Below are 17,543 nucleotides of genomic sequence, written 5' to 3'. Positions count from 1 at the left end.
AGTGGCGTAAAAGTAAAAATTCTGGCTCTGGAGATGTAGTGGAGTAGAAGTAAAATACAGTACTTAAGTAAATACTTAGTTACTTTACACCACTGTGTACAGCCAAACTGATATTGAAGAAGAAAAAATCAAGGCTGATCAAAGGGATCTATTGAGGATAATGTGTGGAAATATTATGTGGGCTAATGTGCGGTTGGGTTGAGCTGACTTTTGCTTTTTAGGGGCGGAGGTAAAGCAATTAAGTCCCTATGTTTGCTTTTAATGTTGGGGATTAAACCATGTCTTACAGGCAGGCCGGAGATCATCCCTTTTTTTAATGACAGTGTGGTTTAATCCCTCTCCCTCGACAATGTTCCAATCCTCCCCAACCTCCAGATCTCTGATTTAACAGATCAAGTCTCGGCCAGCATTAAGGCTACTCTAGTACAACCACTTACCAGCGGATACGTATCATATGACGTCTGCTATCGGGTGAAAACCATGTATGTGCAAAACTGTTCCTTTTTGAGGGGCTCCTATGCCGAGCTTTGTCTGTTTGTGTGAACACAAACATGATGATTTGATTGGCTGATCACCCCATAACGATGATTTGATTGGCTGAGCAAAGTAACGGTCAATATTGAGGATAAAAGTGAGGGCAGAAAAGTGACGACTCCAAAAGTGAATGGCCGGAATGGCATTTGTGATGATTTGATTGGTTGAATGTTTAGTATGATGATGTATGATGATAAGAGCGCCCCAAGTTCACACCCCATAGCTACTTGAGAACATGATACTATTAAACAATTTTTACATTTAGATTTTAGAGTTTGGTAATAGTTTGTCATAATTATGGGACTGTCAACTTTGCAGTTTAAAGAATGATTTCATTCTTACTTTTCGAGTTTTTATTTTAATTTTTGACAAAAAGATATAGTATGGTAAAATATGTACTTATGTAATTATTAGATTTTTCTTTTTTTGTTTTTGTTTCTTGTGCAATATTTATATTCGGGAGCACGGGCTGTGATTTTGCCTATAAATGTGCCATTATCCACTCTAATCTTAATTCTGCAAGGCTAGAAGGCCGGAGATACATTTTTCACACTGTGTGTGTGTGTGTGTGTGTGTGTGTGTGTGTGTGTGTGCAGAGGCTAATCTCGCAATCTGCAGGACCAATCAGTGTACACCCACCACACACACACACACACACACACACACGTGCATGGAACAGCTCACAACGTGATACCGTCGTACGATGGAGTATAAATTAACAGAATATTCTCCCCCATTAAATTAATCCAACAAGAGAGAGAGAGAAACACAGCTGTTTGTGCCTCCCTTACCGGTTCATTACTTTCAACAAATTCAACAATTCTTATATTGTATCAGTACTTTAGATTCTTTATTAGTCCTTGCAGAAATTCCTTTTGCGTCATGCAAAAAAAGAAAAAAAGAAAAGGGAAGTTAAATAGTTGAATTTAATTTGGTTTGCCCCAAATAGTAAGCGCTTTGCCCTAGTAATATACCGGTAAGTAATAACAATAAGTCTTCAGGCTGTGCGTCTCCTCTCCTCCTCCTCGTCTTCATCAGGGCTGCTGATTTCAATCAGCCTCGCCAGGAATATTCCATCTGGATAGAGGATAGGCAGGCCCCGCTCCCCCCGAGAGGCTGACCTCGCTGACGACCCCTTGGGTGTCAGCTGTGGTGGCGTGGCGCCACACAGGCCCTGGATCTGCTGCTGCAGTCTTAGCTTGACTATAAATCACATATGGGACAGAAATGTACGCCGATGAAGCTATGCATATCCGAATGGACATAGGCAGGGTTATTCCTAAATGTGTAAATCAGTGGTTCTCAAAGTGTTCTCCAGGGACCCCCAGGGGTCCTTAATTTAAGGAGGTTCCAGGGGGTCCCCAGCAACAAAACAAATTATTGAAGCCCTCACAAGTTAACGTGTTATGATACAACGCCGTGAGCTTGCAAATCTGCAATTTGAAAAATCGGGACAAAGTTGACTAAACTCTGATAAGCTAAATATTTTCAAATGGGGGTCCAAATACATATCAATTTGAGTTCCTTGACATAAAGCTTTCTTGAGAAACACTGGTGTAAGTGATTTGAGGTGCATGTGAATAAATACATTTAACACAAATTTGGAACAGAGACTTATACACTCAATGGATTGTCTGTGGTGAATAGGTGTTTTCTCATTTTCTTTTAATGTGCTCCACTCCACTCAGCACAGTCTGATTATACTGTACAGTATACACTATACAATGTGGCCATTTGTGGATATGTCTCTGTGACCTGCACACAGAATACTCCCAAAGAGACAATTAAACCCTTATATCCCTTCACACAGAAAACACAGGTGACTCACGGCACACATCTAGCTGACCTGAATGTTCCAACCTTTGTGAACATCCTTTTGTACCTGTTGAAAACAGGCAGCATAAACTTTCAGAGAAACATTTATCATCAGGTTGGGTTGTTTTCAATTTGCTTTGACCCTTTATAGTGCTGTAAACAGCTGACCGGATGTTGACAAGGGTTTTCACATGTCTCCTAGAGAAACAATGGACTACTGATGGTGACCGCTTCGTTCACAACTTCACCTTGCAGAAGATTCTCATTTCTGCCCTTCAGACTGCTGAGTTCCATGCTCATAGCTGACATCTGGCAGGGGGAACAGTGGTTGGATTGGATACCTTTTTTATTATTACATTTTCTGTCACTTTGTCTGCTGTCTTCAGAAAGTTACATTCAAAGTTTTTAGAGCAAGTTCCAATAAACCTTGAAAGAACAACTTCACCAAGCAAACCCAAAACAACAAACCTGAAAAGTAAAAACTTCAGAATATACATATCTGCATGTTGACAATTGTTGATGTCTTTAAGACGTTGGTTTGAAATAAACTAAAGACACTTTAACCCATTCTGACCGGGCACCCATTTTGGTGTTGGCATCATGTTATGCTTTAGCTATTGAAAAATAGCAGATCTACAAGCTCGTATCGCGCCACCGAGTGGCGCGATACGAGCTTGTAGGTCTGCTATTTTTTGAAAAATCGAAGAACGACTGACATTTTTTAGAATCTGATCTCAGGTCAGAATGGGTTCATCAGACCAGCGTGTGTCCGGCGGAAACCTCGTATGAATCTGATCTCAGGTCAGAATGGGTTAATTAATACCTACTAAGGCTTCTGAACGTAATTTTAAAGTTTTCATTTTCATTTGTCATCATTTTATAGCAATAGGCGATGCACACCTCAAAAAGGCATTGTCTGTCCTGAAACGTCGACCTAATAAAGAGCAAAAAGTGTCTGACAGTGTGCAGGACCTCTTCTTTGTCTTTCAAAGATACCCTTTTCAGTATTGTCATCATTAACTGGCACACAAATAAATGATTTGATTTGATTGTGCCAGAGTGGCAGCAGCCCTGCATGGTCTGATCAGCCCAGGATCAGCCTAGTGCTATGAATGTTTGCTGAACCTCTCCTCAGATGAGGCTCACATCTTGGTGGAAGGACGCAGGATCGGGCGGTAAGCGCTATACACACAACATGGTGAATTTCCATGAACTAATATTGTAACTTAGTTTTTTTTCCCCATACTGTAAGCATTCTAGGGCTTTGCTTTGACTCTGAACCTCTTTATTGAAAAACCCCAGTCCGGGATGATTTTATGTTGATGTGTCTTGCGGAAGTGCACTGGATCATGACATGCTGGTTGTAAAAAGCAGACTGAACCTGTGAGCCAAATAGCCAATAACCCCTCACCCTGCACACAGCGATTCACTCTTAACTGAATAGGTTCAAACCTGCTGGGTTCTATTGTGGAGCTCTTCCCTGAGGAGTGCCTCCTCCTCCTCCTCCTCCTCCTCCTCCTCTTCTTCAAACAGAGGCTCTAGGCCCAGCCAATGCTGCTGGCTCCGATCCCTCTGCACCTCCTGCTGTCTGTCATGTCTCTGACTCCTCTGTGTGTCCGGTGCATTCTGAATGAGCAGCAGTGGTGGGAAAAGTACTCAAATGTGTTACTAAAGCAAAAGTATCAATACCAATAGGCCAACATGTATAGGGCTGAAGTGGTTAATGTATGTTTTGTAATCAAAATCTACAAAGTAACTAGTAACTAAAGTTATCAAATAAATGTAGTGGAGTAAAAGTACAATATTTGCCTCAAAGGTTTACTTAAGTACAGTACTTAAGTAGTTTCTTAGTTGCTTTCCACCACTGGTGTCCGGGGCATTCTCAATGATCAGTGCAACAGTGCTGTATTTTCTGTCAAGCCTCATGGTTGGAAGCATAACATTTTGAATACCACATCTAGGAAAATGTGTGTTTTACATCATTTTAACCAGGAATCTCTCCTGAATGTGTGTCTAATGATGCAATATGAACACAATTTATGTAGAAAACATTGGGGGAAAGCTTTACCTTAGACTTGGGTGTCTGGTCTTGCAGAGGGGTACCTGCAGTCTGCATGGGGGTACCTGCAGTCTGGTCTTGCAGGGGGGTACCTGCAGTCTGCAGGGGGGTACCTGCAGTCTGGTCTTGTCCCAGGGGGGTACCTGCAGTCTGGTCTTGCCCCAGGGGGGTACCTGCAGTCTGCAGGGGGGTACCTGCAGTCTGGTCTTGCCCCAGGGGGGTACCTGCAGTCTGGTCTTGCCCCAGGGGGGTACCTGCAGTCGGTGCATTGATCTTCCCCTGGTCTTCTCGATCCTTCAACAGGCTCTTCAGCTACACATGTGATGATTGGATACAGTATTGTATTACAGTATCCACAGCAGGCTTACACTGTACATTACTACTTACTACTCTAAAATGAACAGATGTATCACTATGGATTTAAAATGTTGTCATTATTTGGACAATTACTTTGGTGTCATCAATCCAGTGCAGAGAAGCAATAATAAAGTCAGTGCATAGATATATAATTTAGGTAACAATATTGATTTAAACTTATTCTTGTGTATATTGTTATACATACCTGCTCCATGACCATTCTCCTCTGCTGTTCGGGGTCTACATTCACTGGACAGATTGTTTTATCTTTCTTGCTTTCGAGAGACTCATCATTGCCCTGTGAGTAAAAACAGACATCCTTTGTCATTGCCTCCACTGTGAGAGAAACTTACTACACCTGATTTATACTTGGTTGCACATCTTGGTGCTCAGCGAAAATGGTAGCTCTGCAAGCTCACAATTTATCACATTGCACCACATTGCGTGCATTATGGGTGGGATTTTGCTTTTTCTGTAATCCCGCTAAGAATGTATTATATTTTCCTTTCTGGGGTTGGGGGGGGGGTGGGTTTGTTTTGACTGTTTTTTGTCTTTTCTTTTTTGAGTTTGTCTTGTTTAAAAAAAAAAAAATCATGACTCTGTAATTCATTGTTGTAAATGATGATGTCTGCATTATCAATAAATACATCTTTAAAATTTTTTATTATATGGCTCAGTAGCTGGTACAACACACCGTTTTGAAACACTGTTTTTGTGAAGCCGCATGTCTACCTGGTGAAGCCGCATGTCTACCTGGTGAAGCTGCCTCAGTTTTTGTAGCTTTTGGACTTCCTGGTCATTATCCTGTTGCAGCTGGCCGGCTTTCTTTCGGCTGTCTACAGACATATAGAGACATGAGAAGAACGATCGAGGGCCATGTGGACAAACTGGAATTACATGACACTATATGTAGACTATGAGCTTATTTTAATCATGTTTATCCATTAAGTACTATAGATGCAATGTCCCAAGTAGCCTTCCTCCCCGATGCATAGCTCACTCATACCCTCTTGTTGAGCCCTCGGTGTGTGGTCGGCTGGTACATCTGTTTGACCTCCATCGGCTTGACCATCTGCCGCTGCCTTTCCCCTGGACTTCAAAAGCTGCACCATCACAGACAGCGAAGGAAAGATTAAATGGGGGATTTGCTCTTGTGTGGTATAATTCTCTTCTTTGACAGTCTTTATTACTACAGTTCGTAGCAGAGAGCGTTTCAGTTTAGGCTGTAATTACCTTGAGCTCCAGTGCAGAAATCTTGATTTGAGCTTCCGTTTTTTCCACCTCTCTTAGCCTTTCCAAGCACTTCAAAGCCTGTTCCCTGCCACATGAAATAGGACAGTTATTAATGTGTCAGTTCGCCATACTATTCTTTTTTAAACAATTGTCTCGCCTATTGGACAGCATCTTTAATGGTTGGTTTTCGGCAATCTATTATGAATGATCTATTGTATAATGAATTGAATAAAACATACTTTGCCCTCAGTACCTCCTCTCTTTCTGTCAACTGCTGCTCCAATCTTTGAACCACACTGCCCTGCAGAGACACCTGTCAATCAACAAGCAAAGCCTAATTCAAAATTCATACATTTGTTGCACGACGGTGTCACGACGGACAAAGGTTACTCAAATGCTTTCTATTTTCATTGTTTGTATATAGGGGTGAAACTGTTAATCAAACAAATCAAATAATTTAATAACATTTTCATCTGCACAGGCCAAATATACCGTTTATTATGTAATTATTATTATTATTATTATTAGGGACATTTTGAGTTGTTCCTTGCATCAGTACCTGTGGTGAATTTGTTTGGCCGTTTGAGGCTGAGGGTCTCTGTGACATTGTAGAGGTGCCTGTAGTGGGTATCTGTGGTGGCATCCTATGCCATATTACAGCAGAGAAAGAAATGATAAAGTTTAGATTTCAACATCAAGGTGGGTTTACTTGTCACTCATAAAGGTATACAGGCAGAGGAAATTATGCTGGTGTGGCATGTTCCGCAAGACTGTATTAACAATTTGCGTACGTACCCGACAATCATCTCTGTTGTCACTGTCTCTTTGTCTCCAGTCTGCACAGCTTTGTCACCTGCATATATCAGTATACAGTGTCATGTCAGTAAAACGACCTCTTGTGCTTATTACTGATATTAACATGTTCTCTTGTTCTCTCACTTGTTCTCTCACTTCTTTCATCTATAGATTAGAGATTAAAAGCAAGCCATACATATCACAAAAATATGTATTTTAGTTCAAGAACCTTTTTCTTTTTGTCTGTGAAGCAGTGACTGGCTCATGCTCCTCTCAAGTTCCAGTTCTTGTTTACAAGCTTCAAGCTCAACCCGCAGCAGTGAAACAGAGTCCTTCTGCAGGGGACAAATATGTATAGTGATATGACCTGAATAAATCTACCACTGCAGCCTCTAATCCTGTGATGATTACACAAGGATTAGCACGCACACTACCTTAACTTTGTTCAGTTCTGTCTCTGCATTGGCTTTGTTGTATCTCATCAGACTCTCAATTTCCTCCCTGAGGAGGAAAAGATTAGCTGTCAAATAATTGCAAATACAATATGGAACTTCAAATATAAATGATGAACATATTGGTACACACTCGCCTGTCTTTCTTCTTGTCTCTTTGAAGTCTCTCGATTTCTGCCACCAGTCGCGTGGCTTCCTCTTGGATCTAAAAAAAAGACAAATGAAAGAAATCTATGTTAGATTTACCAGCCAACCCCTGTAGGTAGGCATCTAGGTAGACACTATAGTCTTACTTTATTTCCTGGATCCCTCTGCTTGAGTTCCTCCAGCTGACCCTGTGTGGAGTGCAGGGTCAAAGCGACATCCTGCCACTTCTCAGACCAGTGTGAGGCCACAGCTCGTAGCTCCTCCATGCCCTGGAGCCTCTGGGCCTCTAGCTGCTCATGCTCCTCCTGCTTCACGTGCAGTTCCTCCTCCTTCTCCAGGACCTCTGACTCCAAATGCAGGCATCGCTCTTGCAACCTCAGCTTTTCCGACTCCTGGGCATCCTGACGTTCTCTGGTTAGACACAGAATTTCAACCGAGCCTTAATTAGCAAGGGAATGTCCAATTACTTTGTTTCCTAACTGGAAAGGGGCATTCTCAAGCCTTGTTGATACTGATAGTGGAGAGAGACAGGAAATGGCAGGAGAGAAAAATGGGGATCGACATGCAGTAAAAGGCCTAGGATCAGACTCCAACTCGATCTGACCCTTATAATGGTATAATTATGCGCTCTACCGGGTGAAACAAACTCTTGATTTAAGCAGCAGAATATGCTATTTGGAAACCCATTCTGTTATTTTATTTTTGAGTGGTGCAACCACTCCAAGGAACAGCAATGTCCGTGTCCGCCTATGTGTCGTCCGCCTATGTATGTGACGTTAATGAGCACGAGTATGACTATGAGTACCAGTAGGGGCAATGTTGTGCCAGAAACAGAGAGAGAGATAGTGCTGTACTGTTGCCTGCTAATGAGAGAGAGAGAGAGAGAGAGAGAGAGAGAGAGGAGGGGGGGGGGGGGGGGAGTTGCACCACTCAGTTCACACGGGTGTGATTTTTATTTTTCAACCTCACAGGACAAGCTTGTTTCAATGCATGAATAACAGGAAATCAGGCTTCATGGCCATGCCCCTTGCTAATTTGATTGCTTCTGGGCCTGTCTAAAGCTCCTGCCTCCAAGCAAGGAGAGCTCTTATTCAACTAAACAGCAATCGTGCTGAAACATTTTCATTGCAAATTAATGTCTTGAGATATTAGATTATGGGTAACGGTTGTTCAGTAACTTACCTGAGCTGGCGACAGGTTTCTCTCATCTCTGTTAACTCTGCCTGTACTTCCTTGTTAACTTTGCTATGTAAGTCCTCATTTCCTCCAATCAGTTGAGAGTCCTTTGTCGTGATCTGATTGGTGAGGATGACCTTCTCTGCCGACAGGTCATGAAGCTGGCTCTGTGACGTGTCCAGGCACTGTTTGACCAGTTCAAGCTCACATGTCAGTTTTTCATTTACCTAAAGGCGAAAGTGAGTAAAAGTATGTAAAGTATCATAAGAAAACAGAAAAGCCAAAACAAAAACATGGGAAAAAGACACATAACATTTCTGTTTTCAAACTTCAAATTGAGATTTCATTTCAATTCAGTAATTTGTAATGTAATCTTGTAATTTTTGGCAAAATGTTTTGGAATTCCCCCAAAATCAATAGCTGTTAAAGTATTCAGATTACATTATTAATTATACTGAATTATGGAGGTAATATGTAATCTGATAATGTAAAAAGAAATTATGTAACCTTCCAAAACCTGATGACGAATTAATGATCTATCTCCATAACCATATGAAGAAAGAATGAAAACCAACAAAGAAAGGGAATCAATCATTGGTGCTCGATCAGCACTAGCCTGGTAAACCATCCCGGTCACGGAATTCACTTTTCTATTTTTTTTAAATATATTTTTTATCCCACGATTTTGTAACCCATTTTTCACCCCTGTGTCAATCATCTAATGTGATCCTGGGCTCTACACACCCTCCGCCAACCTGGGGAGAGCAACGGACTTGAACTCATGCTTCCTTCATGCTTGAGTGTCCAAGTTGCTCCTTTACACCTGACAGGGGGGAGTTTCCCTGGTTGGACGTAGCGCGTGGAAGGAACACGTTATTCCAACCAGTTTCTTTCCCCTCCATCAGGCGCCCCGGCTGGCCAGGGGGAGGCAGTTTCGGAATTCACTTTTCATTCACAGACCAGTCTGCTGAAAGAAAATGAAATGACCGGGATAGTTTACCAGGCAACTCTGCACCATTTTATGTGCATTCTCACCTCTCTGACAAACACCAGTTCTTTCTTCAGTTGGACAGATTCCTGCTCCTTCTGGTTGCTGTGGGTCTTGGCTTCAGACAGCTCCCTATGGAGTTCACACACTTGGTCAGTGAGGCCCTCCTCGCCTTGCTTTGCTCTCTGCTGTGACTGCAGCTCCAGCTCCTGGGCCCTCTGGCGCAGATCTGCTTTCTCCTATGAAAACATATCACACACACATACATGTCTCATGGGCTCCCATGTATAACATAGTTGAGTTGAGTTTAGATATAGCTCAAAAATGACTCTTCTGTATGTGAGAAGAAGACCTGAACAAGGCGGTCCTTCTCTGTCTGAGCCCCCGATGCTTCTGCCTTCAGGTCTTCTATGCTGTCCTCCAGTCTTAGCACTTGGTTGGACAAGAGGTCTTTTTCCTTTCGGACATAACAAGATTGAAATAGTGTTAATAGTGTTAATTGTGCTGAGCGTGTTTACGGGTCATCAATATGTCCGTTAGTCCGTAGACCAGTGGTTCCCAAAGTGGGGTCTGGGGACCATATAGGGGTCCTTGAGGGAGTTCCAGGGGGGTCCCCAGCAAAATGATAGTTAGGAACCAAATGGGACGCTTATGGGACTGTAACTCTGAGAGTTGAACCAAATGGACCCGTTAGTTTTTACACACCATTATAATATTCTTATTTTGATCAAACCCAATATTGAATGTCAATCTCCTTCAGAATATGCATGACACTGATTTACCATAACACTATGTATGGCACATAGAGAGTGTAGAAATACATACATTTGTGCACTGAGAGTTACAGATATGACTACTCATTTTGTATGTCCATGGCAAAAATAGAATTTTGATTAAAGAAATGTCCACCACAAGCCAGCATGATGGCGATGACCCCGCATTGAAAAATAGCAGGTCTGCTATTTTTGAAAAAATCGAAGAACGACTGACATAGAAACATAGCTTTTTCAGAAAACTGTCAGGAGGTATAGAAGACATTTTTAGAATCTGATCTCAGGTCAGAATGGGTTGTTAAGACGTCACTCACCAGGCAGGCCTGTCCCAGTCTGCTGCGAGCCTCGCTCAGTTCCTCCTGTGCCTCGTTGTGGGCCCTCACAGAGCGCTGGAGCATCTGTTTCGCTTCATCCAGTTGACTCAACAACGACTGCTGCACCTACGAGCTCAGCACACACACACACACACACACACACACACACACACACACACACACACACACACACACACACACACACACACACACACACACATAGGCAAATCAATTCAGTTTCAGCTTCACCCAGCTGATGGCTGCTCGGATGATAATAACGAGCACTCGGGTGGGGGTATTGGTGGGGGTTATGCGTGTCTTGCGTGTCATGGGCACAAATGTAGTGTGTGTGTGTGTGTGCGTGCGTGCGTGAACTATACAGTATACGTGCCATGTAAGTATTTTAGTTCTGTAGTTTTACAATCAGTAGTGTTGTTTGTAGTTATCACAACTCTGCTGCCATGTGGTTCATGCTAATGGTTTATTATATGGTTTATTAACAAATTGAACAACATAGAATTTAACTTCTGTCCACACAAACAGTGATGTCACAGCAGCATGCCCTCTCTCTCTCTCTCTCTCTCTCTCTCTCTCTCTCTCTCTCGCTTTCTCTCAGTGTCTCTCTATCACTCTCTCTCTCTCACTCTGCCTTCTCTGTTCTCTCTCACTCCTGTATCTCACCTTCACCTTCAATATGGGGTGTTTAGATTTCACTTTACCGTACTGATCTCTTTAGCAGACTTGAGTTGCTGGAGGGCTTGACTTGTCTCTTCTGACCTCACCTCAGCCACCCTTAGAGCCTCTTTCAGCTTGCTCAGCTCTCTGTCAGCCTCCTGTTTCTCCTGGATGAAAACAGTGCAAGGCCAATGTGGCAGTATTAGTGGCATCAGACTGGCTGAGTAAGTCAGTTATTCTATCAGAGTTGTACCGTGGTAGCATGGCAGGTGGATCGTTCCACATAGAACTCATTAAATTGCACACACCTCTCTGTAAAGGTCTTTTGTTATAGCAGGTGAAGGTAACATTCTGGTAACTGGGTCGGCGTGTTGGGCGATGCTGCCTTTTGCCAAAGATGACCTCATGTTCAACATGTCCATCTCCAGCTGCAGGACCCTTGCAAGAAGATTTCACAACAAATACTGATAATTTAGGGACTCCTCGAGTCAAAATAAAAAAGCTGATCTGCAAGTAAACATCACGGTAGATTTATCAAGAGCCCATTTAAACTACTTAAACCTTATATCCAGTACGAAGTTGACTGGGGTCCCCCAGGGCTCTCTTTGAATCTCTTTGCTGAAAATGGTATTTAATATCCACAAGCTCACAATGCGTCATGTCGCATTACGATGTACTGTGAGTTGTATAACTGCTTTTTTGCTGAATGTTTGCCTCAGAATAGGGATGCTAGGGTACATTTTTCGTCACCGCTAAACCCCTTATACCTAAACTTCTTTGCCCTTTTTTACTATTTTGAAAAACATTTTCGAATAGTTCAACTAGCCAATCTACATTGACACGTTGTGAGCTTGTAGACTGGCCATTTCAACTATTTAAAAATGTTTAGCAAAATAGTAAAATAAAAGGCAAATAAATTTAGGGATAAGGGGTTTAGCGCTTAGCGGTGATGAAAATGGAGCCTGTGGTTTGGTGTCCTCATAGTCTCATACTGACTTTTCTTGGATCTCTCCACGCAGTCGGTTCTCCTCAAACCACAGCTCGGCCTCCTCCTTCTCCTTCTCGTGCTCAAGGGCATTCACTGCTTCTGCCAGCTGCTGTGGAACATAGCATAGAAGGAAACCAAGCTTTATTTTACACTTTCTCATGAGACGGTGACACTCGCCGGACATAATTTCCAGAAAGTTGTACGATAAGGATAAAGAAGAATCCAGAACCATTCCTATCAAGGCAATTAACAGCCAACAGAGGGCAGACTATAAAAATCACACCTGTGTGAAGTGAGGGGCGCTCTTATCATCTTGCAACATCGAGGACAAAACAAACACAGACAAAACAAACATTAAACTCTGTTCATTGTTAATGGCATTTAATGTTTGTGTTAGTGACAAAACAAACATTAAACTCTGTCCATTGTCAATGGCGTTTTTAATGTTTGTCTAAGGAAAAACAAACATTAAACCTGTATATAGGAGGGGCTAACGCCCCTCAAAAATTAATTTGAATCAGGGAACAGGCCGTGCTGTGACTTCAGTTTAGTCATGAATAATGTCAGTTGTCTCTACAATTTTTACGCCGAGGAAGGCCTCCGGCTCAGAGACAACTGACTCTGAGGCAGAGGAAGGCCTCCGGCTCAGAGACAACTGACTCTGAGGCAGAGGAAGGCCTCCGGGTCAGAGACAACTGACTCTGAGGCAGAGGAAGGCCTCTGGGTCAGAGACAACTGACTCTGAGGCAGAGGAAGGCCTCCGGGTCAGAGACAACTGACTCTGAGGCAGAGGAAGGCCTCTGGGTCAGAGACAACTGACTCTGAGGCAGAGGAAGGCCTCCGGCTCAGAGACAACTGACTCTGAGGCAGAGGAAGGCCTCCGGCTCAGAGACAACTGACTCTGAGGCAGAGGAAGGCCTCCGGGTCAGAGACCACTGACTCTGAGGCAGAGGAAGGCCTCCGGCTCAGAGACAACTGACTCTGAGGCAGAGGAAGGCCTCCGGCTCAGAGACAACTGACTCTGAGGCAGAGGAAGGCCTCCGGCTCAGAGACAACTGACTCTGAGGCAGAGGAAGGCCTCCGGCTCAGAGACAACTGACTCTGAGGCAGAGGAAGGCCTCCGGCTCAGAGACAACTGACTCTGAGGCAGAGGAAGGCCTCCGGCTCAGAGACCACTGACTCTGAGGCAGAGGAAGGCCTCCGGCTCAGAGACAACTGACTCTGAGGCAGAGGAAGGCCTCCGGCTCAGAGACAACTGACTCTGAGGCAGAGGAAGGCCTCCGGCTCAGAGACAACTGACTCTGAGGCAGAGGAAGGCCTCCGGGTCGAAACGTCCATTTGTTTGCTGCTGGGGGAAACCTACAAGTATCCTATTGGATACAAAGTGAATGCTTGTATTATTTCCTATGGACTGTCTCTGTCTGTGTATTACACACACACACACACACACACACACACACACACACACACACACACACACACACACACACACACACACACACACACACACTGTGTCAGGGTTGACATCACGACTACCTAGTCGTTACGTCACCTCCTCCTTTATAAGACATCGTGCCAGAATCATTCTTTGTCGGATAAAAAAATACAGTCAAGTCCGTATAAGAATACTGTATAAACCTAAGCCTTAAAACTAAGCTTATCTTTTAACTTGCCTTTAGTCAAGACTACACTCCTCCTGAAGCTAGGAGTTACACCTGGTCAGCACTTACGCTCTTGTGACCGCGGAACATTCTCAACCACACACACACACACACCAACCCTAGATGCACACGGCACACCATGTAAAAGAGGGGGGGGGGGGGGGCTGTGTGGTGGTCATATCCAGTAGCTACATAGGTATATATACCTTGTGTTTCATGTCCAGGAGCTGTGTGGTGCCCCTGCCGTGTTGAAGCTGTGTGTCTTTGGTCTTAAGCAGATCTGTGCTGTAGTCCAGACGCCCATGAGCTTCACGCAGCCTTTGCACTAGCGCTGACCGTCTGAAGCCACTCTCCTCCAGGGCAGCCCGCAATTCAGCTCCAGGGGAAGGAGTAGTAAAGGAGTGCGGCGCTCCCTCCGGAGCCAGGCGGGACATGGAGTTCCACCGTCGTCTCATGGCTGGCTCATTTTGTCTGAAGCCACCACTGCTACCAGACGTGCTATAGAGAACACATAATCACACGTTGTGATTTAGTGCTCTAAACAAACATTAAAGTCCATAGACTTGGCTGGCAAACTATTTATATTATAAGTGCCCTAAACAAACAAAATATCTCATAGACTCCCACAATCCCACATGTTGAATACGGAATCTTCAAAAGCCATGTATTGGAGGGGCTAGCACCTAAAAAATTAGTTAGTTTAGAGTTTACATTATGAGCACATTTTAAAACAACATAGTTGTGCTGCACAGTAGCCATAAGAACAATAATACAATACAAAATAACACACAATATACTGTAATTAAACATGAATACAGATAGGTTTAAAAAGCCATCTTCTTCTCACCTTGTGCTGACTTTGGACAGATAACCTGATCCAGAGATATTTGCCATCCCACACCATGCTGAGGACTAACATAAACAACAATAACAATAATAACGCAATATATTTCACCCAAAAAACCCCTAAAAGAAACAATATAAACACCAAACACAACTGGTCCTTACCTCAGCGTTAAAGCGAGACTTGGTGTCCCACTCCCACATATCTAGATCAGTAAGAGAACGTGGGCTTGTAGACCTGAATGGACGTCTAAAGATTCCTCCTGGTTCCCAATCTTCCCAACCTTCACTGCGCTTTGTAAGTGAGAGAGCACTACAATCCTTATCTCCCCACATGTCAACGGCCTGGCTCTGTCCAGTGATCAGTGGAAGAAGAGACAGGGATAGCTTCATTGTCACACAACGGTGCTACATACAGTGGCCCTGAGGAGGCATCTATTCCTAGAACTGATGTCCTGGACTTTCCTATTTGTTTGTGTGCTCAGCAGCCACTAACACATATATAGGCTATGAACAATGCATGCAGCCATAACTTGTCAGATCTATGTACTATAGAGATTTTGGTGATGGTTATTCTGTAGCCTATCATTTGTTCTATATACCTGTCCAGTAGATAGACATATTGCTAGAACCCTATCAACACAAGGTTAAGAAATATGAAACGTACAATATGGTAATACAGTACATCAACAAAATATTCACACTATTGGGTCAAGAATATATTGAATAACCAAGAATATATCAATTTATTTTTATTTGTATAATCGTGATATTGATTTGAAGCCATATTATATAATATGGCTTCAAATCAATATCAGGATTATTTAAATAATGATGGCCGCCAGCCAGAACTTATACAGTCAACATATAACTTACTAGGAAACTAATTACAGCATGATTTTGTAGGCTACTGGGGATGCAAGAGGTAGCATGTTAAATGAATGATTATCTTTATAATACTTACTGACTGGCTGAACCTGGCAGAACCGTACCCAGGCCCCTGCAAGCCACCCAGCTGCTTTGATTGCACGCTGGCCATTGTGTGTGCATCTCTTGACTTGAAGGGATGTATCCATGGTAACCTGTGTATACAGAACGCGGTTGGATGGGGAGTGTCATAGTCCAACTGCTCAGATTTTCTCCACATGAACGCAGATTCTTAATGGGCTGCAGGTTGTTGTTTGTTGACATGAGTTGTTAACAACAGCTCTCTCATAAAACAACTAAACTACCTACTTTTGACAGATAATATGTGACTCACTGACTCCCTAATAGTAGCCTCTAATGTGTTCTACTTGCCATGGTTTTCCCCTCTACACTAAATCTCCTGGCTGAAAACAGCTGATCTACAAGCTCACGAGTCACAGAGCTGTTGCTCTCCTAGTAAAGTGTGAAATACTGCATGTTCCTCACAAGATCATAGTATTCAAGTATTGAAAAAGATTGTCATCATCACTCAAACACAACCCAAAAACTTTCCTGCTGTATCACTTGTTGTTGTTGTTGTTATTACTCAAATAATGAGACATCGAATATTGTAAAGTGTAAACGCACCTACTGAAACAAAATAAATGGAGACTGTTTCAATCACTAAAACCCAAATGACATTAGGAAAGATGTGCGTAAATCATATCAGATTCACCAATTTGGTAATGAATCATTTTAGTTTAGTTTATAATGTTCTTTATGATTTGATACATCTTTTTGATGTTATTTATTTTATTTGTAATTATTGATTTACTTTTTTGTTTACATATACTTGGTGGAATACAATAATTAGTTAGATACTAATATAAAACATATAGCATATATACCCATATAGTAACTGATTACTGTCAGTGATGAGTGATGACAAGACAAGATCCTGATTGTACAATTTGTTAAATAAAGTTGGATACATTTGAACCATAGGTGGTTAAACTCTTATTTTGAAATACGGCTGAACTCTTATCTTGAAACCGGAAATAGTTGAGCAAACGTTAGCTGCATTGTTTTATTTTACAGTCATTGCTCACGACGGACAGACAGCCTAAAACATTATCCATTGTATTTGAACTGGTTTAACTTCAAACATTTGTTGTCCTTTGAAGATAATCTACCGGGGGAAAGAATCCCAGAAGGTAAGATTTCGTTAGTTTTTAACGCAAACGCTGCGTTTTTCGCTTCTTATTGTGTACAACAAAACAACAGGCGGGCCGTAGCTAATTGTTGTTGGCTAGCATAACATCAATACATCAAGTATAATCAATGTTTTTAAATGGTCGGCTGATTAGTTGATTACGAAAATCTTTAGGCCCGTTTTTATAACGCAGCAGAGCACAAGGACCCCAATGGAAACAAGCCAATAGGTTTGGTTTGATTCATTCTTTTACCAGACCTTGTATGGTGTAGTTAGCTATGTGTACTGTACTTCCCAATACTGCTTGTCCATGCAAATTGTTCTTAAAGTAATCAATCAACCAACTAATCAATCAATCAATCAGCAAACTCATTCCCTCTGTCTCTGTGGAGGACCTGGTGTAAAAACAAGTCTTACTTTTCCTGGTTTTATCCTCTTATTCATTTTCTGACCGTACCTTTGATGAATTGAAAATGCTGGGCCCTATTGAGTTGTACTTGAAATGTACTGTAATTCTGCAAACTGTTAATAAATCAATTAATCAACCTTACATTAACTGTACCCATTGTTCAATCTTGGTGTTGTTGTTTTCTATTCTCTTGCAGACAGACAGA

The 17,543-nt window shown here is 42.5% G+C and overlaps 1 protein-coding gene across 1 annotated transcript; it reads right to left on the bottom strand.

Moving 5' to 3' along the window:
• Positions 1-1,470: 1,470 nt before the first annotated feature.
• On the bottom strand, positions 1,471-14,861 carry LOC310858079 (uncharacterized protein; the record flags this gene model as incomplete). The annotated part of the gene is made up of 23 exons (XM_083764138.1): positions 1,471-1,737; positions 3,802-3,975; positions 4,418-4,720; positions 4,971-5,063; positions 5,519-5,601; positions 5,772-5,868; positions 5,999-6,083; positions 6,238-6,311; positions 6,558-6,642; positions 6,794-6,851; positions 7,023-7,128; positions 7,228-7,290; positions 7,379-7,450; positions 7,539-7,803; positions 8,575-8,795; positions 9,604-9,795; positions 9,909-10,013; positions 10,644-10,769; positions 11,363-11,485; positions 11,627-11,756; positions 12,315-12,415; positions 14,174-14,465; positions 14,815-14,861. 23 exons carry the CDS (start codon positions 14,859-14,861, stop codon positions 1,729-1,731), a joined length of 2,904 nt encoding a protein of 967 aa, XP_083620264.1. The 3' UTR covers positions 1,471-1,728.
• Positions 14,862-17,543: the final 2,682 nt, after the last annotated feature.

The sequence above is a fragment of the Protomyctophum parallelum genome (assembly GCF_964188405.1).
Source record: "Protomyctophum parallelum genome assembly, chromosome: 4".
Lineage (NCBI taxonomy): Eukaryota > Metazoa > Chordata > Actinopteri > Myctophiformes > Myctophidae > Protomyctophum > Protomyctophum parallelum.
This window is presented reverse-complemented; position numbering and strand designations above follow the sequence as displayed.